Here is a 27,213-nt window from a genome sequence, read left to right on the forward strand (position 1 = left end):
GCGGCCAGCGCTGGGAGTTGTAGTTCCTTTCTCTTCGCCCTGCCCCCGGAGCTGCCCGCGGGGCTGCGGCTTTCTGCCCGCCCGGAGCGATAGGGGAAGGACCGGGCACGGCTCCGGAGTGAGGTAAAGAAGGATAGGAGGGGATGGAGGGGTTGGGGTGTGCGGGATGATGAGAGGGAAGGGATGCGCGGGGTGCTCCGGGGAAGGGATGCAGGAAGAGTGCTCGGTGATTGGGATGTTGGATGGTGTTTGGGGTCGGGATGCTCATAGGGAAGGATGCTTCAGGGGTCAGGATGCGGGAGGGGGGTTCGGGGTTCAGGCTTCTCAGAGAGAAGGATGCTTGGGGGTTGGGATGCTCAGAGCTTCAAGGCACAAGATGCTCGAATGGGATTGGAATGCTTGGGGAGTGGGATGCTCAGAAAGCGTTGCTGTGGGAAGGGATGCAGGAGGGATGTTCAGAGGGAAGGAATACAGGAGGAGAGTTTTGGGGGATCGGGATGCAGTATTGGAGTATGGGGGTCGGGGTGCTCAGAGAGGGATGCTCCAGGGAAGGGATGCAGGAGGGATCCTCAAGAGTCTGGATACAGGAATGATGTTCAGGGCTTGAGCTGCTCAAAGGTAAGGATGCTTGAAGGAGGGATGGTCAGGGGCTGAAATGCTGGGGAACTGGGTTGCTCAAGAGTTGCCTGGGAGAAGGGATACTTAGAGAGGGATGCAGGAGGGATGCTTGGGATGTGAGACAGTTGTCTGGTGGTCGGGCTGCTCAGAGAGAGGGATGTTTGAAAGTTGGCATGCTTGGGGCTTCAGGATACAGGAAGGATACTTGAAAGAGGGATGCTCAGGGGCTGGGAAGCTAAGAGGGAGGGATATTTTAGGATGTTTCAAAGAAAGGGATGCAAGAGGGAGGGATGCTGTAGGGGTGTTCAGGAGTCAAGATGCTCAGAAATAGGTATGCTCATGTGAGAGAATACTTGGGGGTCTAGCTGCAGAGGTGTTATTTGCAGGTTAGGCTACTCAGAGGGAAGGATGCTTGGGGGTCAGGATGCTCAGTGTATCAGGATATAGGGATGATACAGGATATAGGGATGAAGGAAGGATGTTCAGAGGTCAGCATGCTTAGAAAGAGGGATATTTGCAATCAGGATGCTGGAGGAGTGTTCAGGGCTTGGGATGCAGGAGGGATGCTCCAAAGAGGAATGCCCAGTAGGAAAGATGCTTGGAGTTCAGAATGCAGGAGTTTGTTCAGGAGTTGGTATGCCCAGGGCTTCAGATGCAGGAAGAGAGAGGGTTGTTTGGGGGTTGGGCTGCTCAGCAGGAGGATGTTCAAGGGAGCAGAACACAGGAGGAGTGCTCAGAGGAGGGATGCTCAGGGCTCAGGATGCAGGAGAAATTGATGTCTAAAATGAGGGACATATTCCTTATTTCCTGAAGGCAGTGCCAGAAAGACTGGAGGTCGGTGTATCTCCGAGTAGCCAGGCAGTGTTTGATGATTCTCAGCCAGTGCTGGTAGCTGTTGGTCTGGTATGCTTTAGTGAAGAGGACATGTCTTTTGTTTGGGCTACTTCCAGGGTATCTGTTTCCATACACAGAAATGCAGACAAAAATGTGATGAAAGAAGAGTGATGTTTATGCTATAAATACCTCAAAAAAAAAAAACCCAACAAGCCTCCGGAGTGAATGTGTTTACAGTCTCTGGGGATGATAATAGGAAGGACACCGGGCTGAAGGTCAGTGAGGGATCTGGGTGCTTCTGTATGCAGAGCTGTGTCCTGGCTGAGAGCTCTGGCTAGGGAGGAAAGCAGAAGTCTTTGGTGGCAAGAAAAAAGAGATATGTTCATCAGGGGAACATGAACAGGAGAGACAGAACAGGGGAAACTTTGCCTAATGCAGGCAGGACAAAGCTTTTCAGCATATGTTGTCCAATATATTCAGAAAATTGAAAAGCAGCTAGTGCAAGTTATTTTTTTGTCTGCAATTGGTGCTGGCTTAGCCATAAATCCAGTGACTCGTCAGTGGTGGTCCAAGTCCTGCTTTCTATGCCTTTGCTGCTGTTTTTTGATGCCATGGGATAGAGAAATGTAATTCCTTGTGCCTCGTTTCCTGCAGTCACCCCGGGGGATGAAGGCTGATGACATGCATTTTGAAATGCTTTATCGGAAAAGGATGCTGGCATCTATTAGAGATGTGTGTGTGTCTGTTGTCTTGAGGGGAGGAATGGAGCTGGGAGGAGTCTGGAGACAGAGAGGATAAAATGTCAGGGCCTTCGGCTTTATTTGGCATTACTGCACTGATCACTTTGACATTGAGCCAAAGCCTTTTTTTAATCTGACTACTGAGTGCCTCACAGCAGGAAACATAAAGCAAGAGGAGAGACCTGGGAGTCTGTATGCATCACAGGGACTGAAGGAGCAGCATGGGAGAAATAAGGGGTGGGGTGGCTGAGACAGCGGCTCCCAGGGAGGGCAGCCAGGCCAGCAGTGGTGTCCATCCATTAAGGCCAAGGTAAGTCAGCTACACAAGGCTGAGAGAATCATATAATGTGGTCATAAGTGTGTAAGAGTGTTTTAGAGAAAAAAAGAAGGATAAAGAACTGTATTGCAGCAGAAAGGAAAGTGGTCTGCAGATTTAGAATCACAGAATCACAGACTGGTTTGGGTTGGAAGGGATCTTAAAGCCCACCCAGTTCCAACCCCCTGCCAGATCAGGGACATCTCCCACCAGCACAGGCTGCCCAGGGCCCCATCCAGCCTGAGCACTGCAACAAATGGGGCACCCACAGCAATCTGGGAACCCACACAGTCTGTGCCTGTGCCTCACTGCCCTCTGAGCAAAGAATTTCCTCCTAACATCCAACGTAAATCTTTTTGTTTAAGATTCTTCCTTACTCTATCACTAAAATCTTTGATAAAGCACCTCACTATCTTTCATGAAGACCCTCTTTAGGTACTGCAAGGCCACTGCAAGTTCTTCCTGGAGCCTTCTCTTCCCTAGAGTAAAAGATTCCAGCTCTCCCAGCCTGTCACTGCAGGAGAAGCAGCAGATTTTGGTAAAGGTATGGGCAACTATTTGGTAATGCACACAGATGCACTTAGATAGAATCATAGAAAGTCCTGAGTTGGAATGGACCCACAAAGATCACAGAATCACAGAATGGCCAGGGTTGGAATTTCCAATCCCCCCACCACATGCAGGGTCACCAACCTCCACATTTAATACCAGACCAGGCTGCCCAGGGCCCCATCCAGTCTGGCCTTGAACACCACCAGGGATGGACGGGGCATCCACAACCTCTCTGGGCAGCTGTTCCAGCACCTCACCACTCTCATAGTAAAGAACTTCCCCCTGACATCCAACCTAAATCTTCCCTCCCTCAACTTCAAACCATTTCCCCTTGTCGAAGGTTCACTGAGTCCCCACACAGCACTGCCCAAACCCAATGTCTGAGGGAGGTGTCCCAGAGCTCCCTGAACTCCATCAGCTCAGGGCCATGCCCACTGCACTGGGCAGGCTATTCCATGCCCGCCACCCTCTGGAGCACAGCCTTTTCCTCACAGCCTGGCCCTCCCCTGACACAGCTCCATGTTGTTCCCTTGGGCCCTGTCCTGTCACTGTCACCAAAGAGCAGAGATCAGCGCTGCCCTTCCACTGCCCTGTAAGGAGCTGCAGCCACCATGGTGCCTCCCCTCAGCCTCCTCTGCTGTGGACCAAACAAACCAAGGGCCCTCAACTGGGATGAGACAGAATTAATTAGCTTTAGTGAGTTGGAGACATACAACACAAGTGCAAGCTGTCACTGAAAAGCACTTTGGGATGGGAAGTGATGAAAATGTGATCTTGAGAAGAGAAGGTGAATCTAGAGACACCGACTGCCATTACATGCAAAAAGTTGGCCAGGTTTCTGCACTGACAGCTTTCCTTGCTATAACCACAGGTGGGCAGAGTCTCACTTTGGTTCCTAAAGGGCTATTTAGCTGCATTTCTGGGAAGTTATTAGCTCTGAGTTTATGTTGTAGTCTTGCAATCGCATGAATGCTATCTGCTTTGAATGCAGCATAGGTTCCTCTCTATTCATTCCCATATATATACAATCTGTTGGCCGTTGGACACAGAATCATAGAATCATTAAGGTTGGAAAGACCAGTAAGATTCCCAAGCCCAGCCCAGCCCACCATGCCCCATGTCCCCAAATGCCATATCCCAACAGTTCTTGAACAGCTCCAGAGATGGTGACTCTTCCACTCCCCTGGGCAGCCTGTGCCGCTGCATTACCACTGTTTTGGAGGAGAAATTATTCCTAATATCCAACCTGAACCTCCCCTGGCACAACTTAAAGCCGTGAGCTCTTGTCCTATCAAAACAATTTCAGCTGAAGCCTCCAGAAGTTATTATAATGCAAATAAAGAAGGAAGGCTAAGGCTTCAGGTAATGAGTAGCAGGATGTAGAATAATTAAGAAAGCAGTAAAGAGGGAAGCAGCAATCATGTTATTGAGTGGACTGTAGAAAGCAACTGCAGCATTAAGTCATTGGGAGTGCTTCAGCTGTGCACAGACAGCTCTGGAGTCACGTCAATTCCTTCAACTCAGGTGATTTAGCAGAATAACTAGATCCTGACTAAATTAAGAGTATAAGTGGATGTGTAAGCCATAATCATGTTGACATTGGAGTTGGGGATATGGTAGCTGTGTTGGAGGCCTTTGTTTGCAGATTTCCAGCTCTGTAGGGAAATTGCAGTTTCTTTGCAGTTATTCACTGGACCACAGCTATTCACTGAGACAGGCTGCCCAGAGGGCTGTGGATGCCCCATCCTTGAAGTTGCTCAAGGCCAGGTTGGATGGGACCCTTGGCAGCCTGGGCTGGTCATCAGCAACCCTGTCCACAGCAGGGGATTGGAACTAGATCATCTTTAAAGTCTCCTCCAACCTAGGCCACTCTGATTCTATGATTTAGAGAGACGAGAGACTTAAAAATAAAAAAGTCATAGGGAAATGACAAGAGGGATTTTCTGTGGCTATTTAATACCTGCTGGTCAGGCTGCATCTGTTGGATATGGTGTTGATGAGTTGCAGCCTGTTCTTCCTCTTTGACAGGATGGATGGGCAGGTACTTCAGACCAAAAGTATCTCCATTACATCTCTGACTAAGGATACATGTGGTCCCTGCAGGGAAATAATTAAAAAAAAATTCATTAGAACTGAAAACTGCTTTGATGTCCTGAAGTACAGACTCAAGAAGGTGTGTGACAGCAGTTTCTTTGAAAAAGTATCCCAAATCATGGCAAATTTCATAGAAATTTCACAGAGTTCTGTTGAGCAGAGTGTTGTGCTCTAGGAAGCTACTGTGTGCAGTCACTTTCATCCTGCAGCAGCTCAGCATCCTGCAGGATTGAACTCTAATTGCCTGGCTGCCTGGAGGATGCAGCAAGAAGAATAGCAATGTCTTGGCTGACATAAAAGGAACTGTTTGAGCAGGAGTTAAGGTCAGTAAAAGGTGACTTTTGTTTCTGTACTTCCAGACCTCCAGAGAATTTAGAAAAGTAGATCATTATTTCTTTTTAATTAAGAAGAAATCACTTCATTAATCAGCCTTCCTTTGGATGGTGGGATTTTTTTCCTCCTCCAGTGGTATTTATCAAGCTATATAGCATGAAATAATCCAAAAGTCACCGCAGAGAACATGCTGAATTTATTACCAAGATTCCCTAGAGGTAAGGTGCATCTCAGATCTGTGTTTTCATGGCTTGGTATGATCTGGGATGTAGGGTCTGATACTGCAAAAATACCAAGGAGCCTTTACTGAAAATCTGCTGCTGGCAGGGATAGGGGAATGAATTGATTTAGAAGTAATTGGATAGAATTCAATTGAATTGAGTCCTAATTAAAGAAAAAAAAACCAAAAAACAGAAGAGAAATATGTTAGGACACCTCTGAGCAGTACAGATTATGAAGATTAGATTCAAGTAGAGCCCAAGGTGACTTTTCATCCTGAGCTCTGCTTTTTGTTACGTTTTTGGTTGCAGTTTGCTCAGTTCAGTGTGTGAAACTAAGATGGTGGATGCAGTTCTTTGCTTATATTCCATTTCACTATCTGCTTCCTAGGGCATGGTTGGGTATTTGTCCTTGCATGTCTTCAAAAAATCAAGAAGGATGATGCTGGGAAGCTGGTCTTGTCAGTCTCCCTTTGGGAAGATCATTGGGCACGCTCTTTAGGAAGCTGTGTCTGAATTCAGGAAGCCCCAAGGAACTTGGTTTAATTTCAGCTTTGTGCAGCCATTGGACCAGAGACCTTTCAAGGTCCTTTCTCGCCCAGCGCTTTGACTTTACCCATGTTTCTTCTGCCAGTTTCATGCTCTCATGGGATTTCTTTTTCAAGTGCAGATCTTGTGTTGTGTACTTTCTGTTTTATTTGAGCTACATAACAGATGGAACCTCAAAATGGCTCTTTAGATTAATAATTAACACTTTAACCTTCTACAGCAACTTCATGTGCTTCAGGAACTCAGTTCTCATTACAAGCAGGAGTGAGCCAATCCTCCCAGCTTTTCTGTGAGTTATTACTCCCTGTCAGGATGATAAAGTGCAGAAATGTTGAAGTTCTCCCACTTCAGGAATAGTTGCCTCATTTCCTGAGTATTTGTTCTCTTTGTTTTAGTATTTAACAGAAGAGGACCAGGAAGCAAATCTCCAGGTGGCATGCAGATGCCCAGCAATGAACCTATCCTTCCTCCTCCTGCAGTTCCTGGGGTTACTTGTGACACAGTTCCAATTCCTGCAACAAATGAGACAGTGCTCTTGCAGGCAGCAGTCCTTAACTGCAAACCCTGATTCATTCTCTGGGAAGGCCCTGGAAAAAATCAAGTCAGTACAAGATGGATGTTGTGCTGCTGGATGTTGTGTTGAGGGACATGGTTTAGTGGGAGCTTTGGGAATAGGTGAACGACTGGACTGGATGAGCTTTTAGGTCTTTTCCAACCTTGGTGATTCTATGATTCTATGATTCTAAGATCCTTTAATATTATGTCTGATAGCATCTGCAGAGGCCGTGGGTCTGAATTAGCCATCCTAATTCCCAACATTTGCCACTTGAATGCTCTCTTAATGTAGTTTGAAAACTGTAGTGTTTATTATTATATATCGCAAAGCATCCTGAGTGTTGTTTTAATACAGTTTTAAGATTGCAACATGCATTGTAAATGTCACCTTTTTAAGGGCTGCCTGGCTGGCATCTTCTGGCCTGGCATTATCTGGCCCATGTCTAGCTTGGTGCATCCTGATACACGATAGAAATGTGGGATTGTTCAACCACTTCTGGTTACTTCAGGGCAGTTCACAACCCTGTGTTGTGAAGTCTGTGTTGCTGCAGAGACCATGGACCACCGCAAGGTCAATTCAAATGGTCCTCTGTGTGTAAATACGAGCTCCTAAAGTCAGTATGAGCCACTACAATCTTTCTTAGTGAGAAAGATGGTCTTCCTTGACAACTGTTAGACACTCTCCACTTGTTCATGTGTTTTGACTGTGGGCAGAGCCCTACTTCAGTCTTATGTTCTCCACACTACGTCAGACCACAGCAGGCTGGGATGACCCATCCTCATACTTCCTCCAGGCACCAGCCCAGAGCTGCAGCTTCCTCTAAAAATGTAGTTGGAAGCAGACTCTACACATTAAAAAATTGGGTGAAGTTTGGTAATGTTACAGCTGGTGACCATTGTGGTGTTTGTTGATCAGTGAGCTACAGACAGGACAGCTGTGTCCCTCCATTTCTGGTTTGCATCTGGCCTAGTTTTTTCCCCACCAGCATGAAGGTGCCTACCAGAGAAGACAATCTGTGGTTCAGACACAGGCTTATTCCAGGAATCAGATGATCCTTGTATTGCATCCTCTGAGGTTCCTTCTGCTTTTGATCTGTGAAAATCAAAGTCGAGGTATAGAATCGTAGAATCGTGGAATGGCTTGGGATGAAAAGGACCTTAGAGATGATCAAGTTCCAACTCTGCTTTGGACAGAGTCCCCAGTCACTAGATTAGGCTGCAGGTATATACCATCTGCATGTCTACTTTTGATTAATATAATGCTACCCACTTGAGGAGCTTCAAATGCTTTGTAATGTCCATGAAATTTCAGTCAATCATTGAAAGGACTGCACTAGAAAAGCACTGGTATTGTCCTTGTTTTGTAGACTGGGAAGATGAGAAACAGAGAAGAGACTTTCCTTGCACTCAGACACAGATGAGTACGGATGGACTTTTGCTGCCTCGATCTCTTTTCATCTGAAGATGAAACATGCTTCCCTTTTTCCTCTCCTATGTATGGTTTCAGGCTGTATGCAGGAAGGGATGGTCTCACAGTGCATTTGGGCAGCATATAGCACCAGGGGTGACCTGCTGTTTTTTCCTGTAATATGATTTAGGAAATTCTGTCTATCTGATTTTATCATCTGTAACAGAGTTTCTTGTGCAGCAGTGCATCCAGTACCTTGGCTGTAAATGTTCCGAACTGTTCCAAGGAAAGCCTTGGGGATTTTTTCAGTACTCTCTAATACTTTATTGCTGTTGAATCCAGGCTGTGACGAATGGGAAGCTTTGCCTGACTCTGCAGTTTCTCTTCCTTGCTTTGGACCTGCATACAAATGTGGAAAGTCCCTGGAGGACAGCCAGGACTGCAGCTCTCCCTCTGCTCTGAGCTGGGGTGGATAACAGCCGGTGTAAATGTCAAATGTACATTCCTTCTACTGTGTGCCTCTCCTTCCCAGGGTTTTCCTCCCCCGACTGTGAAAGCAATCACTGGGAACGTCATTGCCTCTGGGAGGCACCTGGGCCAGCAGACATCAGTTGAAGTTTGACCCCACTGTTTGCTTCCTGATCCCAAATTCAGCCCCTCTTACAGGTCTGTGGCAGCCTGTTTCTTGGGGGAATTGGATTTTGTGAGCATTGGGACACATCTTCAGCTGCTGTACCCCTCAAAGAGAAGGGGTCAAGTGTAAGGTTGTAAGAGATTTACAAGACAACTGTGCTCAAGTATGTGACAAGTCTGAAGAAGTTCTGTTTTTATGCGTTTGTTCCAGTTTTGCAGCTTTGGTCTCAATCAAGCATCACCAAAAAAGGAAATTTTTTAGAAAACCACCACCAAAAAGTCACAAGAATTATCACCTTTCTAGTGTTCCAGACAACTCCCAAGCTCTATTCCTTTGGCTTTTCTTGCAAACTTGGTCTTGAATGCTCAATAGACCTTGCCTGAACTAACCTGCTGCTTGTTCTTTTCTTTCAGCTGGAAAACAAAGATGGATAAGATACTGGAAGCTGTGGTGATGTCCTCATACCCCAACAATGTGAAGCAAGGGCTTGTGAGGCGCGTCATTGAGGCATCAAAGCAGCCCATGGACAGCGAGCAATGCTGGTCCATGCTGGAGCTGTGCACCAAGCTGTATCTCGTGGGGGACACAAAATATAAAAGAGAGATCGGGAAAGAGGTTTTGGAGGTCTATGGCCACTACCACCCAGAGGAATTTGAGGAGTTCTTCAATGTCCGCTTCCTGCTGAGTCTCCTCCAGGAAGGCTATGGGCCTCTGGGGAAGAGAAGCCATTACGTACTTGATTATATCCAGTTAGGACTGCAGTTTGTCTTGGAAAGTCCATCAGCAAACAGCATTTTCAGCTTACTGAGGATCGAGGTGCTCCGCAAAGTCTGTGAGAGGCCCAGCCCCAAGCAGTGTGCAAAGATCAGCAAACTCCTAACGCAACATCCTCAGTGCATCCCCACAGGCAAACACCAGGTCCTGTTCTGTCAGCAGCTGATACGGTGCATTGGGCAGTTTCAGTGTGTCTCTGAGGGGGAAGATGACATCATGGAGTTTTTGGAGCAGGTGAACAAGGTGAGCGGTCTGCTGCAGAGGATCTGGAGGACTCAGACCTCGGCCATCCTGCCCTCGCTGAAGGAGCTGTTCACTATCATTTCTTCAACAGGTAAGAATAAGAAAAAAATGAGGGTGCAAATGTAGATATTGGCTTTGATGAGGAGCAAAATGCTTTAATTAGTCTTGCTTGATTATGATCTTATGATCCCCCCCCCCAGAAATGCAGTCACAGCTGAAATATTCCTGTGCATCTGTTACTCAAAGCTTTAGGATGAGAAATAAATATCTTGTGAAGCCACACTGGATCTCTACACAGGATTTTTTACCTGGTTTGAAATGCCATGTTGCAAAATTTGAGTGCTTGGCATTTTTCAGCATCAGCTGGGCTTAATAGAGAGAAACTTCTTTGCAGAAGGCTAGAGTGGGACCCAGAAGCTTTCAGAAATATCTCTCTCCAATGGCTGACTCAATGGGACCTCTCAGCCTGCTTGTTAGAAGAAAGTAAGAGTGAAGCTAAGGGCTTATTTCTCTGCAATCTAGAGGTGGGAGGCCCTGCCATCTTTCTGGAAGGTGGTTAGGTCTGAAGGTGGGAGATAAGATGTTAATCCGGCTTCTGACACCGTTAGATCATTGCAGAAGGGCTCAGAAGGTTTTTGGAGATACCAGTGCCTTGAAAGATCAGAGTCTCTGCATGTAAGTGAGCACCCAGACCCACTATTTCTAAGCCCTTGAGGAGATGGGCATTCCAGTGTTCCCTCCATGGAAACCTCATCTTTTGGAATGTGCTCCGGGCAGGCAAACCCGCAGTCACATCTCATTGCAGTAATTGCAGTAATTAGTGTAAAGAAAGCACCCAGAGGGAGTTCTGTGTTTTAGGAATAATGTTCTTGTGTCTATGGTTCCTGACTCCCTTTGGGCCGTGTATGACATCATGCAACAGTTCACTGGCTGCCACCCAACCTCATTCTGTGCTACATTGGGACTTGGGGAATTGTCCTAGTGCTGCTGAGCACGGACTCCTCATGGCTGGTTTATGTCAGTTCCATTTATGAAGGTGGGAACGATTTGGCTTTTACAGCTGAGAAATGACCTCATGTGCCTGGTTTCTCTGGTGACTAACATCTTAATTACTGGCACTCATCCGTGTCTTGCAGAGGAGCAGGAGGTGCCATCCAATGCCTTAGCCAGCGTGGTCCAATTTGTCCCTCTGGAGCTCATGGATGGTGTCATAAGAAACCTAACCAATGATGACAGCATCACCGATGTGCAAATGATGATGGCCATTGGCAGGTAGGCTAAGCTGCATAAATGAATGTCATTCTCAATCTGGAGAAAAAAAACTGTCCCAAAGCTGCATTGGGTTACTATGCATAGTTTTATCCCCAGATTGCAGCAAAAGCCATTTTGGCTGGTGTTGTCTTGCAAGGTGTAGAGAAAAGAGGAAGTCCAGGATCATTTCTTCCATCCCTGAGGGCTTGGAGAACTAGAATTAAGACTACTGATGATAATGATGATGATGATGACAATGACAATGAATTTGGTTTCTTTTTTTCTTAGAAATAAGTAGTGCTATGGGATACCGAGCATGAGATACTTTGAACACAACTGATTTTTTTCCTCCAGCGGATATTAAGAGATTTTTCTTCACAAAGTCTCCTTTCAATAATGTTTTTTTGGCCCCTGTATCCCTTCAGAGGGGTATTGCCCTAAATTGTTAGCCACAGCTAAAAGACCAGCAGAAATTTTTCAATGTTCAGCTGTCTGAATGAGCACATCTCGACCTCCACCAGATGGGTGCAGTGCTGCTGGTCTGCGTCTTGGTGCTGTGTGATTTTTATCCTCTGTGCAAAAAGAGTTGATGGTGACATCAAGGCATGATGAAGAGGCAGTGGGTGAAATATCACTTGCCATGCTGGACTTGGTCCTCACAGAGCCGGGGCCCTGATCTTCCTTGCACACCTTTGTCCAAATCCGACAGCTTCACTTCGCCCCAGCGTATTGATCCACATTTGGCATCTCCAAACCATGCTTTCCTCCACAAGAGGTCTCCACTTCAGTGGGTGATGTTGGCATGCACTTAGCCTGGGGGAGGTGGAAATATCTTTTTCTCACTGTTCCTACTAGGATTGTTCCCCCTCAAGTAGGTTTCATGACAGAAGCCCACATTATTCCCAATAGGAACTTGATGCACAAAGAAAAGGATCTCTGACTTGCATGGTTTTCATAGGATCCAGAGCAAGCCAGGACAGTTGTTAAAGTTACTGGTTCAGTTCTCAATCTTCTCCATCATTTTCTCCTTCTGGGATCTGGTTCCCAGCTCCAGGCAATAAATCCTCTAAGAGCACTAGTGTCTAAATATAGTGCTTGCAAAATCAATTGCATCATTCCTTAAAAAATTCTTTGTCATGCCGAGGGACGAGTAAACGATTACTCAGCCCAGATCTGTAAGCAGAGTATGCACAGTGTAATTAAGATCACTTAGGAGGAATGCAGAAGTTTTGGCGGCGTGTTTATAGCCAGCAGATGCCCCAGAAAACTGCACCACGGTTGGCCTTTGGAGGAGTGCGTGCTGCATCAATAGAAAAATAGAGAAAAATGTACAGCTTGAAAGGGTCTTTTTGGTCAGGGTCTCTAGAAGAGCAGACATACACAGAAGTTTCTTCTTCCAAATGTTGGATTTGGGAGTTCACATCAGGGGAATGGACTGGACATGGGGTGGAGCTTTTGACCAGGCATTTAGAGAGCAAATAGTGGTTAAAAAAAAAACAAAAACAAGCCTGGTATCTGCTGCTGTAGATGCACATCATACTCTCTTAGTATCCTTTGTTGTTGCTCAGGTAGAGCCTATTATATTATGTATCCATGACTTCAGAAGTACTCATTTGTATTTTTGCTTATATTTTTCTCTTTTTTTCCCCCTTATGGCACGTGTGTTTCAAAGGGCCAACTTCAGCTGCATAGAGCTTCTACCATCACAAAGAGATGCAAGCACTTGCTATCTCTAGAAATCAGAATTTGGATTTGAAAGCTGAGCATGCCACGCCAATGGCTCCTTTGGAAAACTAAGGCCCTGGTTCAAAAAATGTGAATCTTGCAATGTGGGAAGTGCAGTGTGAATTTAAAAAGCTTTTTGTTCCCACTGGCTGCTAATGGGGCAGGGTTATAATTTGGCCATTAATGTTGGTAAAAAATAGCTTATAGTGGACAAGGTTATTTTATGCCAGTGTGAAAAGAGAGAGATGAAGGAAGGCCTTTAGATCCCTGAATCCATCTTCCTGCTTTATAGGTATTGATATTACATTCCTTTTATGAGTGCTCAACCATAATCTTCAAAGCAAGAAGGGTTTTTGCTCCCACTGCTTTCTTTCATAGCTGTTCCACCATTTGATTGCTTTAGTGGTTTAGATTTCTCTTCTAATAGGCAGCTTATATTTATTTCTGGTATTCTTGTAGCTCTTTTGATTTTATGCCAGCATAAATAGCTGCAGTGTCTCTTTTCCTTCCCTGGTGTTTATTTGTTCAGTGTATGCTCAGAGAGCTGCCTCATCCCCTCTCTGCTTTCCAGTGGCTATGCTGGATGAGCCATATTATTTCAAGCTTTTCTCTCAGGAGAGAGTAAAGGAGAGGAACCTGTCAGGAGAGGTTCTTCGTTTTCTTGACCAGATCATCAGGCTTTTTCAACACCTGTTCCCACTTCAGTTCATTGGTCTTGGATATGGATGTTGAATTTGTGCACCATGTTCCCAGTGAGGTTCACCCTGGCTTTAGGTGGTGGCACAAGAGATCCTCAAATATCTGACTTCTCTTCTTCAAGCTGATGAATTTCCATTAGCAGCCATTTCTTGTTATTTCTTTCCCATGTGCCTTGCCTTTGTTTTGAATGAAAGCATTTCGTCCTTGTTCTGCATCTCTAATCCTTGGGGTCTTCCTCGTGATGCTTTGATCCTCCTGTGTTGATGATGCCTCCCAGCTTTGCATCATCACAAGTTTCACCACCACATTCAGGATGTTTGTGCCAACGCCATCAGGTCCTGAAGTACACTGCTTGTTCTGTATCCCCACAGATACAGTCAGATATGAGCTTATATCCTTTGACTAGAAAATTAGATATCCTGGCAAATCTTACTTTTGCCACCTCAGTAAACCCCTGTGGCCCTTCTTCCCACTCATTCCCTCATTGCTTGCTTAATTTCTGGAACTTTCTTCCTATTCTTCCCACACAAAGCACTACTCCAGTGTTAACAGTCATGAAAACCACCAGAGTTGAATTTTACTTGATAAACATTCAGCTCCTCTTGGTAGTGTATGAGCTCTTCATGTTTCTCTTTCACATCAGCCCTCATTGCTCCTGTTTCTATTACTCCTGTTTCTTTTCTCTGCCTCCTCCTTGTTGCTGACCAGTTCCTTCATCTTGTTGAAAACAAGAGGATGCATTTAGTTTGCAAGTTGCATCTAAAGGCCATGTGATATCTTCAGTTACCATCACACCCCCCATGCACAGTGTCATATCTATTCTTACTCTACTTTGATGCAACTCTCTCCAGAAGTTTTTCTGGTATTTGTTTTATGATCCGGCTTGGCTTCATTTTTGTTGTTTCTCAATATCCCAACATATTCTGCTCTTCAAGCTTTATTTATTGGCTAGCATTTCTTTTTTTCCCCAATTTTTTGTAGACTTGATTTATCCTTGCTGTTTGCCTTGGTTGGTTATTTGCCTTTATGCATTATTTCACAAGATGCAGGCTTGTAAACAAAAGGGGCTGATTGGGTAAGAAGGCTGGACTGGTATCTTCAAACAAAAGGTACTGGAATGAAAATGATTAGCAGAGTTTGACCTTTGAAGCTCCCAAGCCTTGATTACCTTGAGGTTCTGCTTAGCATTTAATTCAAACATGATTTTAAAAGATGTTTAAATGAATACTTAAACAACCTGTCATCGCTCAGTGATACCATTTTTTTACAAGTGGCTCTTCTATAAAGTATTGCAGAAACTTGACATCTCGTTGGCTCAGTGGCTGTAGTAGGAATTGATTAGCTATTCTATTCAGTAGTACCTGATTTCTATGAGGCTATTTTCTTGCTTTAATGTGATTTGGGGAATGAATGTTTCCTGTACAGGGAAGATAAAGATCCAGATCCCACTTGCTATCTAACAGCACCAACTCTTTAGATCTGCATTATGGTTCTTGAAAAAAGAAGACTGACCTTCTAGGGAACCCTGTGAAAGATGTATTAGAAAATCCTTCTCTGTATCCCTCACGACCAGTTTCCTTCCAGAGAGGGCCCACATCCTCCCTGACTTTCTTTTTATCACTGATATATCTATAGAATTTCTTCTTGTTCCCCTTTATGTCCCTGGCTAGATTTAATTCTGTCTCTTAGCTTTTCTAACCTGATCCCTGGATGCTTGGACTTGGTAGTCCTCCCAGGTCTGATAACCTGTCCGTGCTTCCACTCCCTATAGACTCCCTTTTTGTGCTTCACTAGTCCAGGAGCTCCTTGCTGATCCACGGAGATCTCCTGGCATTCTGTCTGCCTTCCTTTTTCTTGGGATGCACTGCCTTCTGGGCTTGGATGGGATGGTTTTTGAACATCAACCAGCTTTCTTGGGCCCCTCTTCCCTCCAGGGCTTTCTCACATGTCATCCTGCCAAGCAGTTCCCTGAAGAGTTCAAAGTCTGCTTTCTAAATGCCACATGTGCACCCTATCTTTGACTTGGCCATCCCATTGACTGGTAGGAACTTGGAGAAAGTTTAACCCAAAGTGGAGTTTAACTTTCACAATATGTGCATTACATTTGCTTCAAGAGTTTGATTTTCATTTCAGGATGATCGACTGGGTGTCATGGCCCCTGGGGAAGAACATAGACAAGTGGATCATTGCTCTGCTGAAGGGTTTGGCTGCAGTGAAAAAGTTCAGCATCTTGATTGAAGTTACTCTTTCAAAAATTGAAAAGGTCAGTGGGCATCTTAAATATGACCACAAAACACAAATTTCTTGTACCTGGGCTACCTTCCTGCCCTTCAATTGAATGAGGGTGAGATACAACTTCAGATGTGTAGGGAAGATTGTTCTATATCAAGGAGTTTTGCAGGAACCATAGTGCCCACTGCACACTGTGTATGCTGTGTTTCCGTGGATGGGGTAGTTTTGCATCTAGGAATGATGTTCTCCAGTAATGCCCATTTTAGCCATTTAGTGTAGCTCCTAATAAAAGGAGCTGGGTACTGGGAGTCAAGCTGGTTCTTGCTTGAGTATCTTGCATAAGGATTTTGGGTCCTGTAGCAACTGAAAGCCCAATCCAATGTCATTTAGAGCTTGGTTTGCAGAGGCACTGGTGTCTTAAAAGTTATGAAATATATCAAGCCAAAGAATTTAAAGCCAATCAAACATGGAGGTCTTGTACAACACATCGTTGGGACTGTAAAACACTCTCCATCGAACGTGCCTAGGTCCACGCTGGTTGACTTGGCCAAAGCACACACCACCTTGTAGGTTAACAATCCATTCAGTCACAGGGCAGTTTTAAAGCCAGTGCCTTGGCTTTATTTAATTTAGCAGCACAGACAAAGCCTCACTCCCATTGCCAATCCCTGCTTTGGCAATGAGTACTTGCTACTGTCCGAAAACCATGAGATCAAATTGGTGGCCACTTCAAAAATATTCTCCAATTTATGGTCCCACAGTTCCTTCCTTTGTAAGATGGTCATAAGGCCTGACTGAGCCTCTCCACCATGAAGTTATCAATACCATAACTGTCTATACCAGAACATTGTTAGTAACTGAATTTGCACCTGTGATCCCACTTGTGCATCAAGCAATGAGAGGGTCACTGAATTTCCTTAACTTCTCTTTATCTTTCCTTTCATTGTTAAAGCATAGGAAAAGGACAGCACTTAAAATGCTGCGTGATTGTTGGAAAATCTCAGAAGAAGGGTCTGAAAGCAGTAAAGGGCACTGTTATTTTCTGTAGATTGGGTCAAATGTCATTACTTAGCCTTTGAAAGCACTGAGAGACTCTGAAAGGACTTTGATTTCTATCCCTTTGCCTTGGAAGGCTGGTGGTAAGATTTCAAATGTAACAATAAACAGAAGAAGCTCATAATAGAAAATGTAGCTGCCCTCTGTTCTTGTGAGGCCTCTTCTATCAAGAAGAGTGGAGGTATGTTACAACATCCCAAAGCCCTGTGCCTCACTGTGCAGGTCTGAAAGAATGAGGACAACTCACGTGGTGTTTTTATGGTGCTTCAAGGCCATACATCACTGGACAGGAGATGTCTCTGGAGGCCTAGCTTCAGGCTGTGTGCTTTGACATCCAGATAAGTGTAGGAACACACAAGTAGATGTAGTAGATGCCCATGGCCCATGGGCCCATGTTTTGATGCCATCCTGCCTGCTCATTTGCTTTTCTCTCCCCACCAGGTCTTCTCCAAGCTGCTGTACCCCATCGTGAGGGAGGGGGCTTTGTCTGTCCTACAGTACATGCTCTTGAGCTTCCAGCACTCCCATGAAGCATTTCACTTGGTAAGGATGCATCCAACCCTTGGATGAACTCATTGCCCTAAGTTGTAGGACAACATGGCTGGGAGGGAGCCTAAGAGGCTGAATAATGCTGTTGAGTATTGAATATTTCCCACTCTTCTGCATACTGCATATTTCACCCTCTTCTGCAGCCCAACCAGCTTTTTGGTCCTATGGAGCTGGTATTGTAGAAGCAAATCCTACCAATATGTGCCACCCATCACCATTTATTGAAGTCCTGAGGCACCTTCCGAAGCACCACAGACCATCAATGTAGTAAGACTTGAAGGCAGGATCAGAACACTTCTAATCACAAATTCCCCACTGTTCAAAGGCACAAAAAACCCAAACAATCCCCAATTCCAGCAACAGTAATCCAACAAAAAAACCCCAAATCACACACTCAGTAGCCACTTCTAGCAGCATTTTATCTCCTCTTTTCATTTCCACAATGATAATTCATATATATGTATGTATATATTTACAGTTGAAACTGAGGCGCAGCTCTGATTCCCACCAATATTGCCCCTGGAATGCTATAATTGAAAAGCAGGGCTGAGGACAAAGGCATGCTTGCAGAGATTGAACTGCTGAAAGAAGTAATGGAAAATTACTGCTAATAATGCCTGATATTATACTTTTGCATTTAAGCCCTTATTTTTCACTTTTTACCTAAATTTCACAGGATAAACAGATAAAGTTGGAAAATGGTGGAGCTAAGCAACGTCGTCAGCAGGTGTTTTTTTGTTTTTGAGCAGGAGACACTTTAATTGAGCCCAATTTCTTGAGAAACCCCTCAGTTTCTAAAAACAGACGTTCCAATGAATGATCTTCAGCTGAGTGTCCAAAATTTGAAAGACTCCAAAAGCCATCAGTCACTCTTGGCCTGATGTTTCCATCTGTGGCCCAGTGAGCACGGATTTTCTTCCCTATTCAAAATGAAAGAGCCTTCAAGAAGACATAAGCTTGTCATGCTTCTTATTTCTGTGTTTGCTGGAGCACTTTGGAAGAGTTTTGAGAATTGTTCCAATCACAGCTTGGCAAAATGTTGGTGCATGCCATGGTACTGGGCTTCATTCATTGCCCTCTCCAAAACTTTCCCATTGGAAAGGAAATAGTTAAAATCTGCAACATTTCGAGGAGAAGAAAAGAAAGAGAGAAAGAAGAGCAGAAGAGAGAAAAGGGGAAGATCAGGAATCATAGAATCATGGAATCACAGAATGGCCTGGGTTGCAAAGGAGCACAGTGCTCATCCAGTTCCAACCCCCTGCTATGTGCAGGGTCACCAACCAGCAGCCCAGGCTGCCCAGAGCCACATCCAGCCTGGCCTTGAATGCCTCCAGGGATGGGGCATCCACAGCCTCCTTGGGCAATCAGTTCCAGTGCTTCACCACCCTCTGTGTGAAAAACTTCCTCCCAATATCCAACCTAAACCTTCCCGTCTCAGTTTAAAACCATTCCCCCTTGTCCTATCACTATCCACCCTCACAAACAGCCGTTCCCCCTTCCTTCAAGTACTGGAAGGCCACAATGAAATCTCCCTGAAGCCTTCTCTTTTCCAAGCTAAACAAGCCCAGCTAAACAAACCTTTCCTCACAGCAGAGCTGCTCCAGCCCTCTGCTCATCTCAGTGCCCTCCTCTGGACCCGCTCCAAGAGCTCCACGTCCTTCCTGTGCTGGGGCCCCACAGGAGCAGATGGGGCCTCACAAGAGAGCAATAGAGGGGGACGATCACCTCCCTCTCCTGCTGGCCGCCCCTTTTTATTGCAGCCCAGAACACGTTGGCTGCATTCTGGGCTGCAGGCACACACTGCTGGCTCATGCCCAGCTTCTCATCCACCCGAACCCCCAAGTCCTTCTCTGCAGAGCTGCTCTCAAGATCTTCCCCCAGTCTGTATCAATACAGGGATTGCCCTGACCCGATGCAACACCCTGCACTTGGCCTTGTTGAACCTCATTAGGTTTTCATTTGCCTACTTCTCCAGGCTGTCCAGGTCCCTCTGGATGGCTTCCCTTCCTTCCAGTGTATCGACTGCACCACTCAGCTTGGTGTCATCCACAGCCTTGCTGAGGCTGCACTCGATGCCATCGTCTGTCAGTGATGAAGATGTTGAAGAGCACCGGTCCCAAGACCGACCCTGAGGGACACCGCTTGTGACTGGCCTCCACCCTGACACAGAACCATTCATCACAGCCCTTTGGCTGCGTCCAGCCAGCCAGTTCTTAATCCACTGAACAGTCCATCCTTCAAATCCACACCTCTCCAATGTAGAGAGAAGAACGTGGTGAGGGACCATGTCAAAGGCCTTGCAGAAGTCCAGGCAGATTACAACCATCACCCTTCCCCCATCCACTGAAGCCATCACTCCATCACAGAAGGCCACCAGATTGGTCAGGCACGATCTGACCTTGGTGAAGCCATGCTGGCTGTCGTGAATCACCTCTTTATCTCATATGTGCCTTAACACAGCTTCTAGGAGGATCTGCTCCACGATCTTCCTGGGCACAGAGGTGAGGCTCACTGGCTTTTGGTTCCCCAGCTCTTCCTTTCTCCCTTTCTTAAAAATGGGAGAATGTTTCTGCTTTTCCAGTCACTGGGGACTTCACCAGACAGCCATGATTTTTCAAATATGATGGAGAGTGGCTTGGCAACCACATCAGCCATCTCTTTCAGAACCCTAGGATGGATATCATTCAGCCCCATACACTTATACATGTTCAGTTTCATGAGGAGGATTCGGACTTGTTCCACTGTTACAGTGGGACAGAAATGGGTGGACTGAGGATTCTGAGCCTTCAGTCCAGAACTGTTCTGGAGTAAAATGAAGCACAGCAGAAACACGATAAATGCAGTGTGATTTCAGGGTTACTCCAGTGCATCTGCTACATCGGAATCCTGTTTTTAATTTTCTGTGTGGCTCTGGGGTCAGCAGAGGGTGCCCATGAGCAATTTATCATTCTCCTTTTGATCTGTTTGCTCGTGTTTAAGTCTTCCAGATGAATGCAAAATAACAAATGTGCTTTTTATGGGCCTTTCACTACCCATCCAACTCATACATAATGAGTACTACTGGTGATTGGTGGATGGTTGGACTGGATGATCTTGTAAGTCTTTTCCAACTTTGGTGATTCTGTGATTTTGTGATGCCAATTCCAGTTTATTTTATGCAGCATGGGATAAAATATAATGTACCACGTAGCACTTTTTGTACATTAGTTCACCTGTTCTGTTGGTCTGAATTCCTGAACTCAGTATTCAGCATATAACAATCCTTTCCAGTGTATGTTTTAGCAGATATCGATCTTCACAAAGAATTGAAATGACAGCACGAACTTGCAGGTGCTGTACAGTGAAAACCTTCAAGACTGGTAGCCCTGAATTTGAACTGCTAAATTTGATGGAGGATTTGCTGTTGAGTTCATAGGGTGAATGATGAAGTCTGGCACGGGATTGAAGTCAGCTTCTATTGACTGTCTTTTCTGCCCGGGTCTGAATGTCATTCTGTTAAAGCTTTGTGAATTACTTGGAACCATTTTTGACATAGTGAACTCTCCTTTTCCAGCTGCTCCCTCACATCCCCAAGCTGGTGGCCTCACTGAAGAAGGAGGATTCCAACTCTGCCACCAGCTCCCTGGAGCAGCTGGCTGAGCTCATCCACTGCATGTTCTTCCGCTTCTCAGGATATCCAGATCTCTATGAACCAGTGTTGGAAGCTATAAAAGTAAGCTATTTGCTTCTTGGCTGTTTTTCTGTACTTCATATGCAATCATAGAATCATTTGAGTTGAAAGGGACTTTTCAGATGCCATCTGGTCCAACTCCCTTGCAATGAACAGGGATGGCTGCACCTCGATCAGGTGCTCAGAGCCCATCCAGCCTGATCTTGAACGTCTCCAGGGATGGGGCACCTCCGCCTCTCTGACAACCTGCTCCAGTACTTCAGTACCCTTATATTAAAAACTTTTTTCCTTAAATCCAATCTAAATCTCCCTTCTTTTAGTTGAAACCATTTCTTCTTTTCCTGTCCTGGCTGAAGTGTCTGTCCCTTTCTTTCTTACATCTCCCCCTATATAAATGACATCTCAATTTGCAGCATTGTGCAGAGGGGCCGTTCTACTGGTAGAAATGTCCTAACCTCAACACTTCAAACTGTGGCAGAAGAAAGTGTTTACAGTTCTGAGGTTGAGCCCCACGTAGGCTAGTTGGCTGCATTTTGGGAATAGACTTCTCTTATGGCAGGCGTGCAGAAGTCCTTGTCATGACTGTGGGTTTTATCCATAGTTTTAGTCTTGGGTGCCTCTAAAATAGTAATACTAGTAGCTAAAAAACACATTCATGTGAAGAGCATGAGGATGAGCTGTGCCACGAACATGAGCACCTCCTGCAGAGGAGTTCTGCATTTGCCCATCAGAAAGATAACGGTTGGTGTCACTGATCTCTCTTTCCAAGGCTCTTCCAATTCCAAATGAAGACCGGATTAAACATCTCTTGGGACAAAATGCTTGGACCTCCCAGAAGAATGAGCTGGCCTGCTTCTACCCACGCCTGGCCTCCAAATCAGAGACAGGGAAGATCGGCTTAATTAACTTGGGAAACACTTGCTACATGAACAGCGTCATCCAGTCTCTTTTCATGGCTTCGGAGTGAGTTGTTGCTCCCTTGTTCCCACTTAGGACAGCTCCAGGGCTGCTTTGTGCACTGGCATTGTGCTTTCCACGCTGATTTTCCATCTTGGTTTGCATCTCTTGTTGTCTTTTGCAGCTTTCGGCATTCGGTGTTGAATTTAACTGAGGGCATCTCCCAGCCCCTGATGACAAAACTCCAGTGGCTCTTTGCATTTTTGGAGCACAGTCAGGTAATTATTCCATGTTCCAGTTATTTGTTTGGACTGTTGACTGTGGAACGGCTCGTCTTCAAGTTGCTTCCTGCATGAGTGACTCCAGATGGCACAGACCCGTCTGTCCCCCAAAGACACAGTTTTGAATTTTTACTTTCTGTGGACCCATTTACCTGTACCTCCCTGTTTCCCAAGACTTGACTGGCAGCTCTGGCTTGTTACATAGTGGTGCTGCAGCATTACAGATCCATTCCCGATCACTTTCAGGGGGTAATATAGAGAACATCTTAACTTAAACATTTGGTCATAAAAGAGCCTGTTTGTTCAAAGCAGGTTATGGTGTGTTTGATGTGCATTAGCATACTTGCTTGCTGTGTAGCTCATAGTTAATAATTTCCCAGTAATTTCCTGTAATCATTCTAGTTATTTTCTTTTGGGCCAGTACTTAAAGTTGTTTGTCCAGCCAATGATGGGTCTTTCAGCATATTAATTAGACAACAGTTGCCTAATGGCACTGATTACATTATCCAGTAATGCAGATTAGCTGCCTGCAGTGATCAGAAAGGATGGGTGGAAGTTTAATGGATTTTTTTTTCTTTCTTAAATGGACTTGGTATCAAATTAAGGATCAAATTAAGTTCAGGCTGAATTAAGTAGAAGTCTGTGGGTCAGGAACGCAAACCATTTTGAAACTGAATGAAGAAATGCATGGATATCTCGTATGAATACCTAAGTGATAGGTGCTGGTAAAAGTGAGCATGCAGAAGCTCTCATCCTCATGACAGTCCAGCAAAAGGACGTTCAGCAGGGCTGAAGTTCATCCCTCCACTGCTGGGTGCAGCAAACAAAGCAACTCTTCTCCTGTATGAAGTGAGATCCAGTTGCTTAAGATGCATTTTTCCCTCTTGGTTCCAGCGACCTGCCATCTCACCCGAGAGCTTCCTCTCTGCCTCCTGGCCACCCTGGTTCACCCCTGGTGCTCAGCAGGACTGCTCGGAGTATCTCAAGTACCTCCTGGATCGGTATGTGGCAAGCCCTCCAATTTTGGAGCCCAGACATGATGAGGCCCCAAGACTTGGTGTAATATGAAATGCTGACTCCCATGGGAGTGGTGCGAGTGGCTGAGATCTGAGAGATTTGGTGCATAAGATGGGAAAATGAGTCTGGGGCTTCTTATTAGAACTCTGTGCTGAGCTGGGGTAAGAAATGGATTCAGCTTGAAAATTTCTGAAATTGCACCAAGTTCAGAGGAGAAGTGTTTGCCTGACAAACCTCCTCTTTAAAATGCTGATTTTGCCTTTCTTCCACCTAAAAATTCCGAATCCCCAGAGTCCTCGTGATGCCCCTGGAAGTGGGCTCAATGCACACTGACCATCTCTGCTTTCTGCACCACCGCACTTGGCATCAGAGCCCTGTGCACAGACAGGTTATCACACGTTAGCTGTGAGGAGCAGAGAACAGACACCATACTGTAGAAACTCGTTCTTTAGGTTTTATTGCTCTGTGTTGCCATCTTTTTTCTTCTGCCAAAGATTGCATGAAGAAGAAAAAACTGGAAAGAGGATCTACCAGAAACTCAAGGAATCCGGCTTGACGTCTCAAGCCACGGAGCATCATTCCTTAAACAAGACGTTGATTGAGAAGATGTTTGGGGGGAAAATGACGACAAAGATTCGTTGCTTGAAGTGTTTGAACATCTCCTCTAGAGAAGAAGCCTTCACAGACCTGTCGTTGGCCTTTCCCCCTCCAGATAGGCCCATACATGGACCAGGAAGCACCTCTGTTTTGCCCGTGGCAGAAGTCAGCCCACAGTTTATTGAGCCTCACAAATACCCAAGCCAGCCAACAGGGTCTCCCTGGGTCCGGAGGAAGCCCCCTGTGCCTGGAGATCCCGCAGCCCAGCCGGTGCCGGTGGAATCACTGGGTTTTCAGGAGCCCAGAGAACCAGCACATCCCTTAAGCAACAGTGCTGCTGGCATGGATACAGCCAAAGATCCTCACTTGGCTTTTGCGGAGCAGACATGCGCTCCTAAGGACTCCCGATCCGTCCCAGATTTAATCAACTATTTTCTGTCCCCAGAGAGGCTGACAGCAGAGAATCAGTACCACTGCGAGCAGTGTGCTTCCTTGCAGGATGCTGAGAAGGTGGCAGAGCTGACAGAGGGCCCGCACTACCTCATCCTCACACTGCTGCGGTTCTCCTTCGACCCGCACACCATGAAGAGGAGGAAGATTCTGGACAACGTCTCCATCCCTGTGGTGCTTAAACTGCCCATCCTTGTCAGCTCAGAGGAAACTGAGGACGTTTGCCGGCATGGGGAGGTCAGGGCTGACCGGGGCAGCACCTTTGTGCCCGCCGTGTACGATCTGTGCAGCGTGGTGGTGCATTCGGGCATCTCCTCCGAGAGCGGCCACTACTACTGCTACTCCAGAGAGTGCACTGACACCGTGCCCCACGCACCGCCCCGCGACGGGACACCAAAACCGGCTTCTGGCAAGCAGTTGGACTTTGAAATCCCGTGGTACCTCTTCAATGACACCAGGGTTTCCTTCTCCTCCTTTGAATCAGTCAGCAATGTGACTTCTTTCTTCCCCAAGGACACTGCCTACGTGCTCTTCTACAGGCAGCGGGAGGGCAGGCCAAGCTCCCCACTGCATGAGGCTGTGGCAGAAGCCAGCCAGCTGCACAGCGAACTGTCCCTCAATAAGGACTTGATGGAAGCCATCTCCAAAGACAACATCCTCTACTTGCAGGTACATCCCAGCTGTACACAGACTGCACTTTCCCCCTGAGATGGGGTGTTGAGCTTGATGTATGGCATCAGTGAGGCAAGCAACACCAGGCACAAGAGACTGACTGAGTGACGTCTGTGCTGGGCAGCTCTGCATCACATTTTTCCTAGTGTCCAGGTGTGGTGAGTGGAGCACAGGTGCCAGTCAGGTGCCTACCCACCTGCTCTCTCACTCCCCCTCCTTAGCAGGAGAAGGAACATAAGATGACAAAGCTCACGTTGGTCAAGATAAGTACAGAGAGATAGCTCACTGCTTACCATCCTGGGCAAAACAAGCTCAGCTCAGGGAAGATAAATTGAATTTGATGCCAGTCAGTAAGAGTAGAATTATGAGAACTAAAAGCAAACAAGAAACACTTCCTCCCCATCCACCTTCTTCTACCTTCTCCCCTCCAAGCAGAGCAGGGGAACATGGAGTGGGGGCTGTGGTCAGTCGATAGCACTTTGTCTCTGATGCTCCTCCATGGTCATTCTCTGCCCTGCTGCACCATAAACACCTCCTGCCCTCCTCCTGCTGTGACCTGGGTGGCTGCAGGGCAGCTTCTTTCTCATTTCTCCTTCCCAGAAGTTTCACAGCATTTTTTACCCGGCTCCCTCTTCTCCCATGGTGGCTGTCAGAGGGCTGGTTTTGGATCACCCGTGTGGCTAGAGAGATGAGACACTTAGATGCATCTCTCCAACCAAGTTCTAGAGATGAGTACGTGCCATAGCAACCCCAGATTGGTTTTGGGAAAATTCCCAGGGTCAAACGGGACAGCACAGGGAAGAAGGGAGCAATTCCCAAGGCTATGCAAATGACAGCAATATTCTTGGTCATTTTCCCTACAGGAGCAGGAAAAAGAGGCGAGGAACAGAGCTGCCTACATTTCCACCTTGCCAAAATCCCCTCTGTGGTGGAGAGACTTTGAGAGGGACAAGGATGATGACAGCTCACCAGGAGGATGCAGTCCTGGAGGGGGTGGAGGTGGATCTGGCTCTTTTCATGGACTTGTCTTCTAGCAACCAGTGTCTATCAGACAGCCCTTGTCCATTGGGCGGACCCAAAGCTGAAGGCTTCTCTTTCTCACCTCGGTGTCAGTGAGCAACTCAGGAGAGAATTTGGGGAACAATGCAATGGAAAAAGACTCAGGGGCTGATTTGGAGACTATTATTGGCACCTGGAGGTTTCTACTGCTTTCTATGCACTTAACGCCTTAAATTAAGCCCTGCAGCTAAGCACCTGAGAGACAAGCGTCTGCCAACAGCTTGAAGAAGTGCCCTTCTGCTTCAGCATAGCACTGTCTTGGCTGCTGCCACCAGACTGGGTGGGGATGGGGATAGGGGTGAGGATGGACCCAGCAATGCCCAGGGGATGCAGACTGCTCCCGCGCATGCCATCTGCAGTCCTTTCTGCGGCACTGAGCTCCAGGGGACCTTTCCTGGGTTGTTTTATTGTAGTGCGCTTTTGCCAGCCCACCTTGCGGCACATCTAACGGTGGGAAAAGGCTGAATAAGGCCCAGCCGCCAACACTGCAATGCCAGTATTCCAAGGTGGTGGGTCTGCAAGCTTGCTTGGTGGCACTGAGCAGCAGCAGGTTGATCTGGACGATGCTGAGGGTCACAAACTGCCCCCAGCTACAAGAGACTGAGCAGCTCTGGTTGGTTCTTTGGGCTCCATTGGGTCCTTGTGTCACTCGTGACCTCTGGATGCTGAGAATGTACAAGGCAGACCCAGCTGTTTGTCCAGATGTGTCATTAGGACTTGGTTACTCTGGCGTTTCCTGGATTCTGGTCAGATCTGCCAGACCAGACAACTGGGCATTCTTTTAGGATGCCCTGAGCTAAGACCCCTAAACCCACCAGCTATTTCTTAAAATACTGATTTGCTAGGAAAGTAACCCAACCAGATGCACTGTATGCACCCCATATAAGTGCAGACCATGTAAAGCAGAGCTTTCTACATAATCAGTCACAGAACAGGGGCTGATTTTGGTGGCAGGAGCCAACGCAAGCCCTGGGCATTGTGTCTGTAGGATCGTAGCTCCAGCCCACAATGCCCCCCACCCATTGTCCCAACCTGCTTCTTACTTGTGTTTCTAGTAAAGGTTGCTTGAGCTCAAGTGGCAGAAGTGTGTGCCTTCAGTGCTGTGTGTGAGGCCTAATCTTGAATGTGGGGTGTCAGGGGGGGAACACTGTATTGCTGTGGAGGAGAAGACAAAGCACAGGCATTGCTAC

At 46.4% G+C, this 27,213-nt stretch overlaps 1 protein-coding gene across 1 annotated transcript; it reads left to right on the top strand.

The window, feature by feature from the left end:
- The first annotated feature begins 52 nt into the window (after positions 1-52).
- Positions 53-26,263, top strand: LOC122170916 (ubiquitin carboxyl-terminal hydrolase 35-like). Its single transcript, XM_042838180.1, has 11 exons — positions 53-123; positions 9,265-9,959; positions 11,005-11,140; positions 15,677-15,806; positions 17,273-17,374; positions 20,934-21,092; positions 21,820-22,013; positions 22,132-22,225; positions 23,123-23,229; positions 23,740-24,961; positions 25,828-26,263. The coding sequence occupies exons 2-11, from the start codon at positions 9,278-9,280 to the stop codon at positions 25,996-25,998; spliced, it is 2,997 nt and encodes a 998-aa protein (XP_042694114.1). The 5' UTR covers positions 53-123; positions 9,265-9,277; the 3' UTR covers positions 25,999-26,263.
- Positions 26,264-27,213: the final 950 nt, after the last annotated feature.

Source organism: Centrocercus urophasianus, unplaced genomic scaffold, assembly GCF_019232065.1.
Source record: "Centrocercus urophasianus isolate 14NV4802_14NV808 unplaced genomic scaffold, USGS_Curo_1.0 seq_74, whole genome shotgun sequence".
NCBI lineage: Eukaryota > Metazoa > Chordata > Aves > Galliformes > Phasianidae > Centrocercus > Centrocercus urophasianus.

Excerpts from the sequence above, each read along its gene's own strand:
- LOC122170916 (XM_042838180.1), top strand. The coding sequence starts at position 9,278 with ATGGATAAGATACTGGAAGCTGTGGTGATGTCCTCATACCCCAACAAT. Across the intron at positions 11,141-15,676 it reads ATGATGATGGCCATTGGCAG|GATGATCGACTGGGTGTCAT; the intron begins GTAGGCTAAGCT and ends TTTTCATTTCAG. Across the intron at positions 24,962-25,827 it reads ACAACATCCTCTACTTGCAG|GAGCAGGAAAAAGAGGCGAG; the intron begins GTACATCCCAGC and ends TTTTCCCTACAG.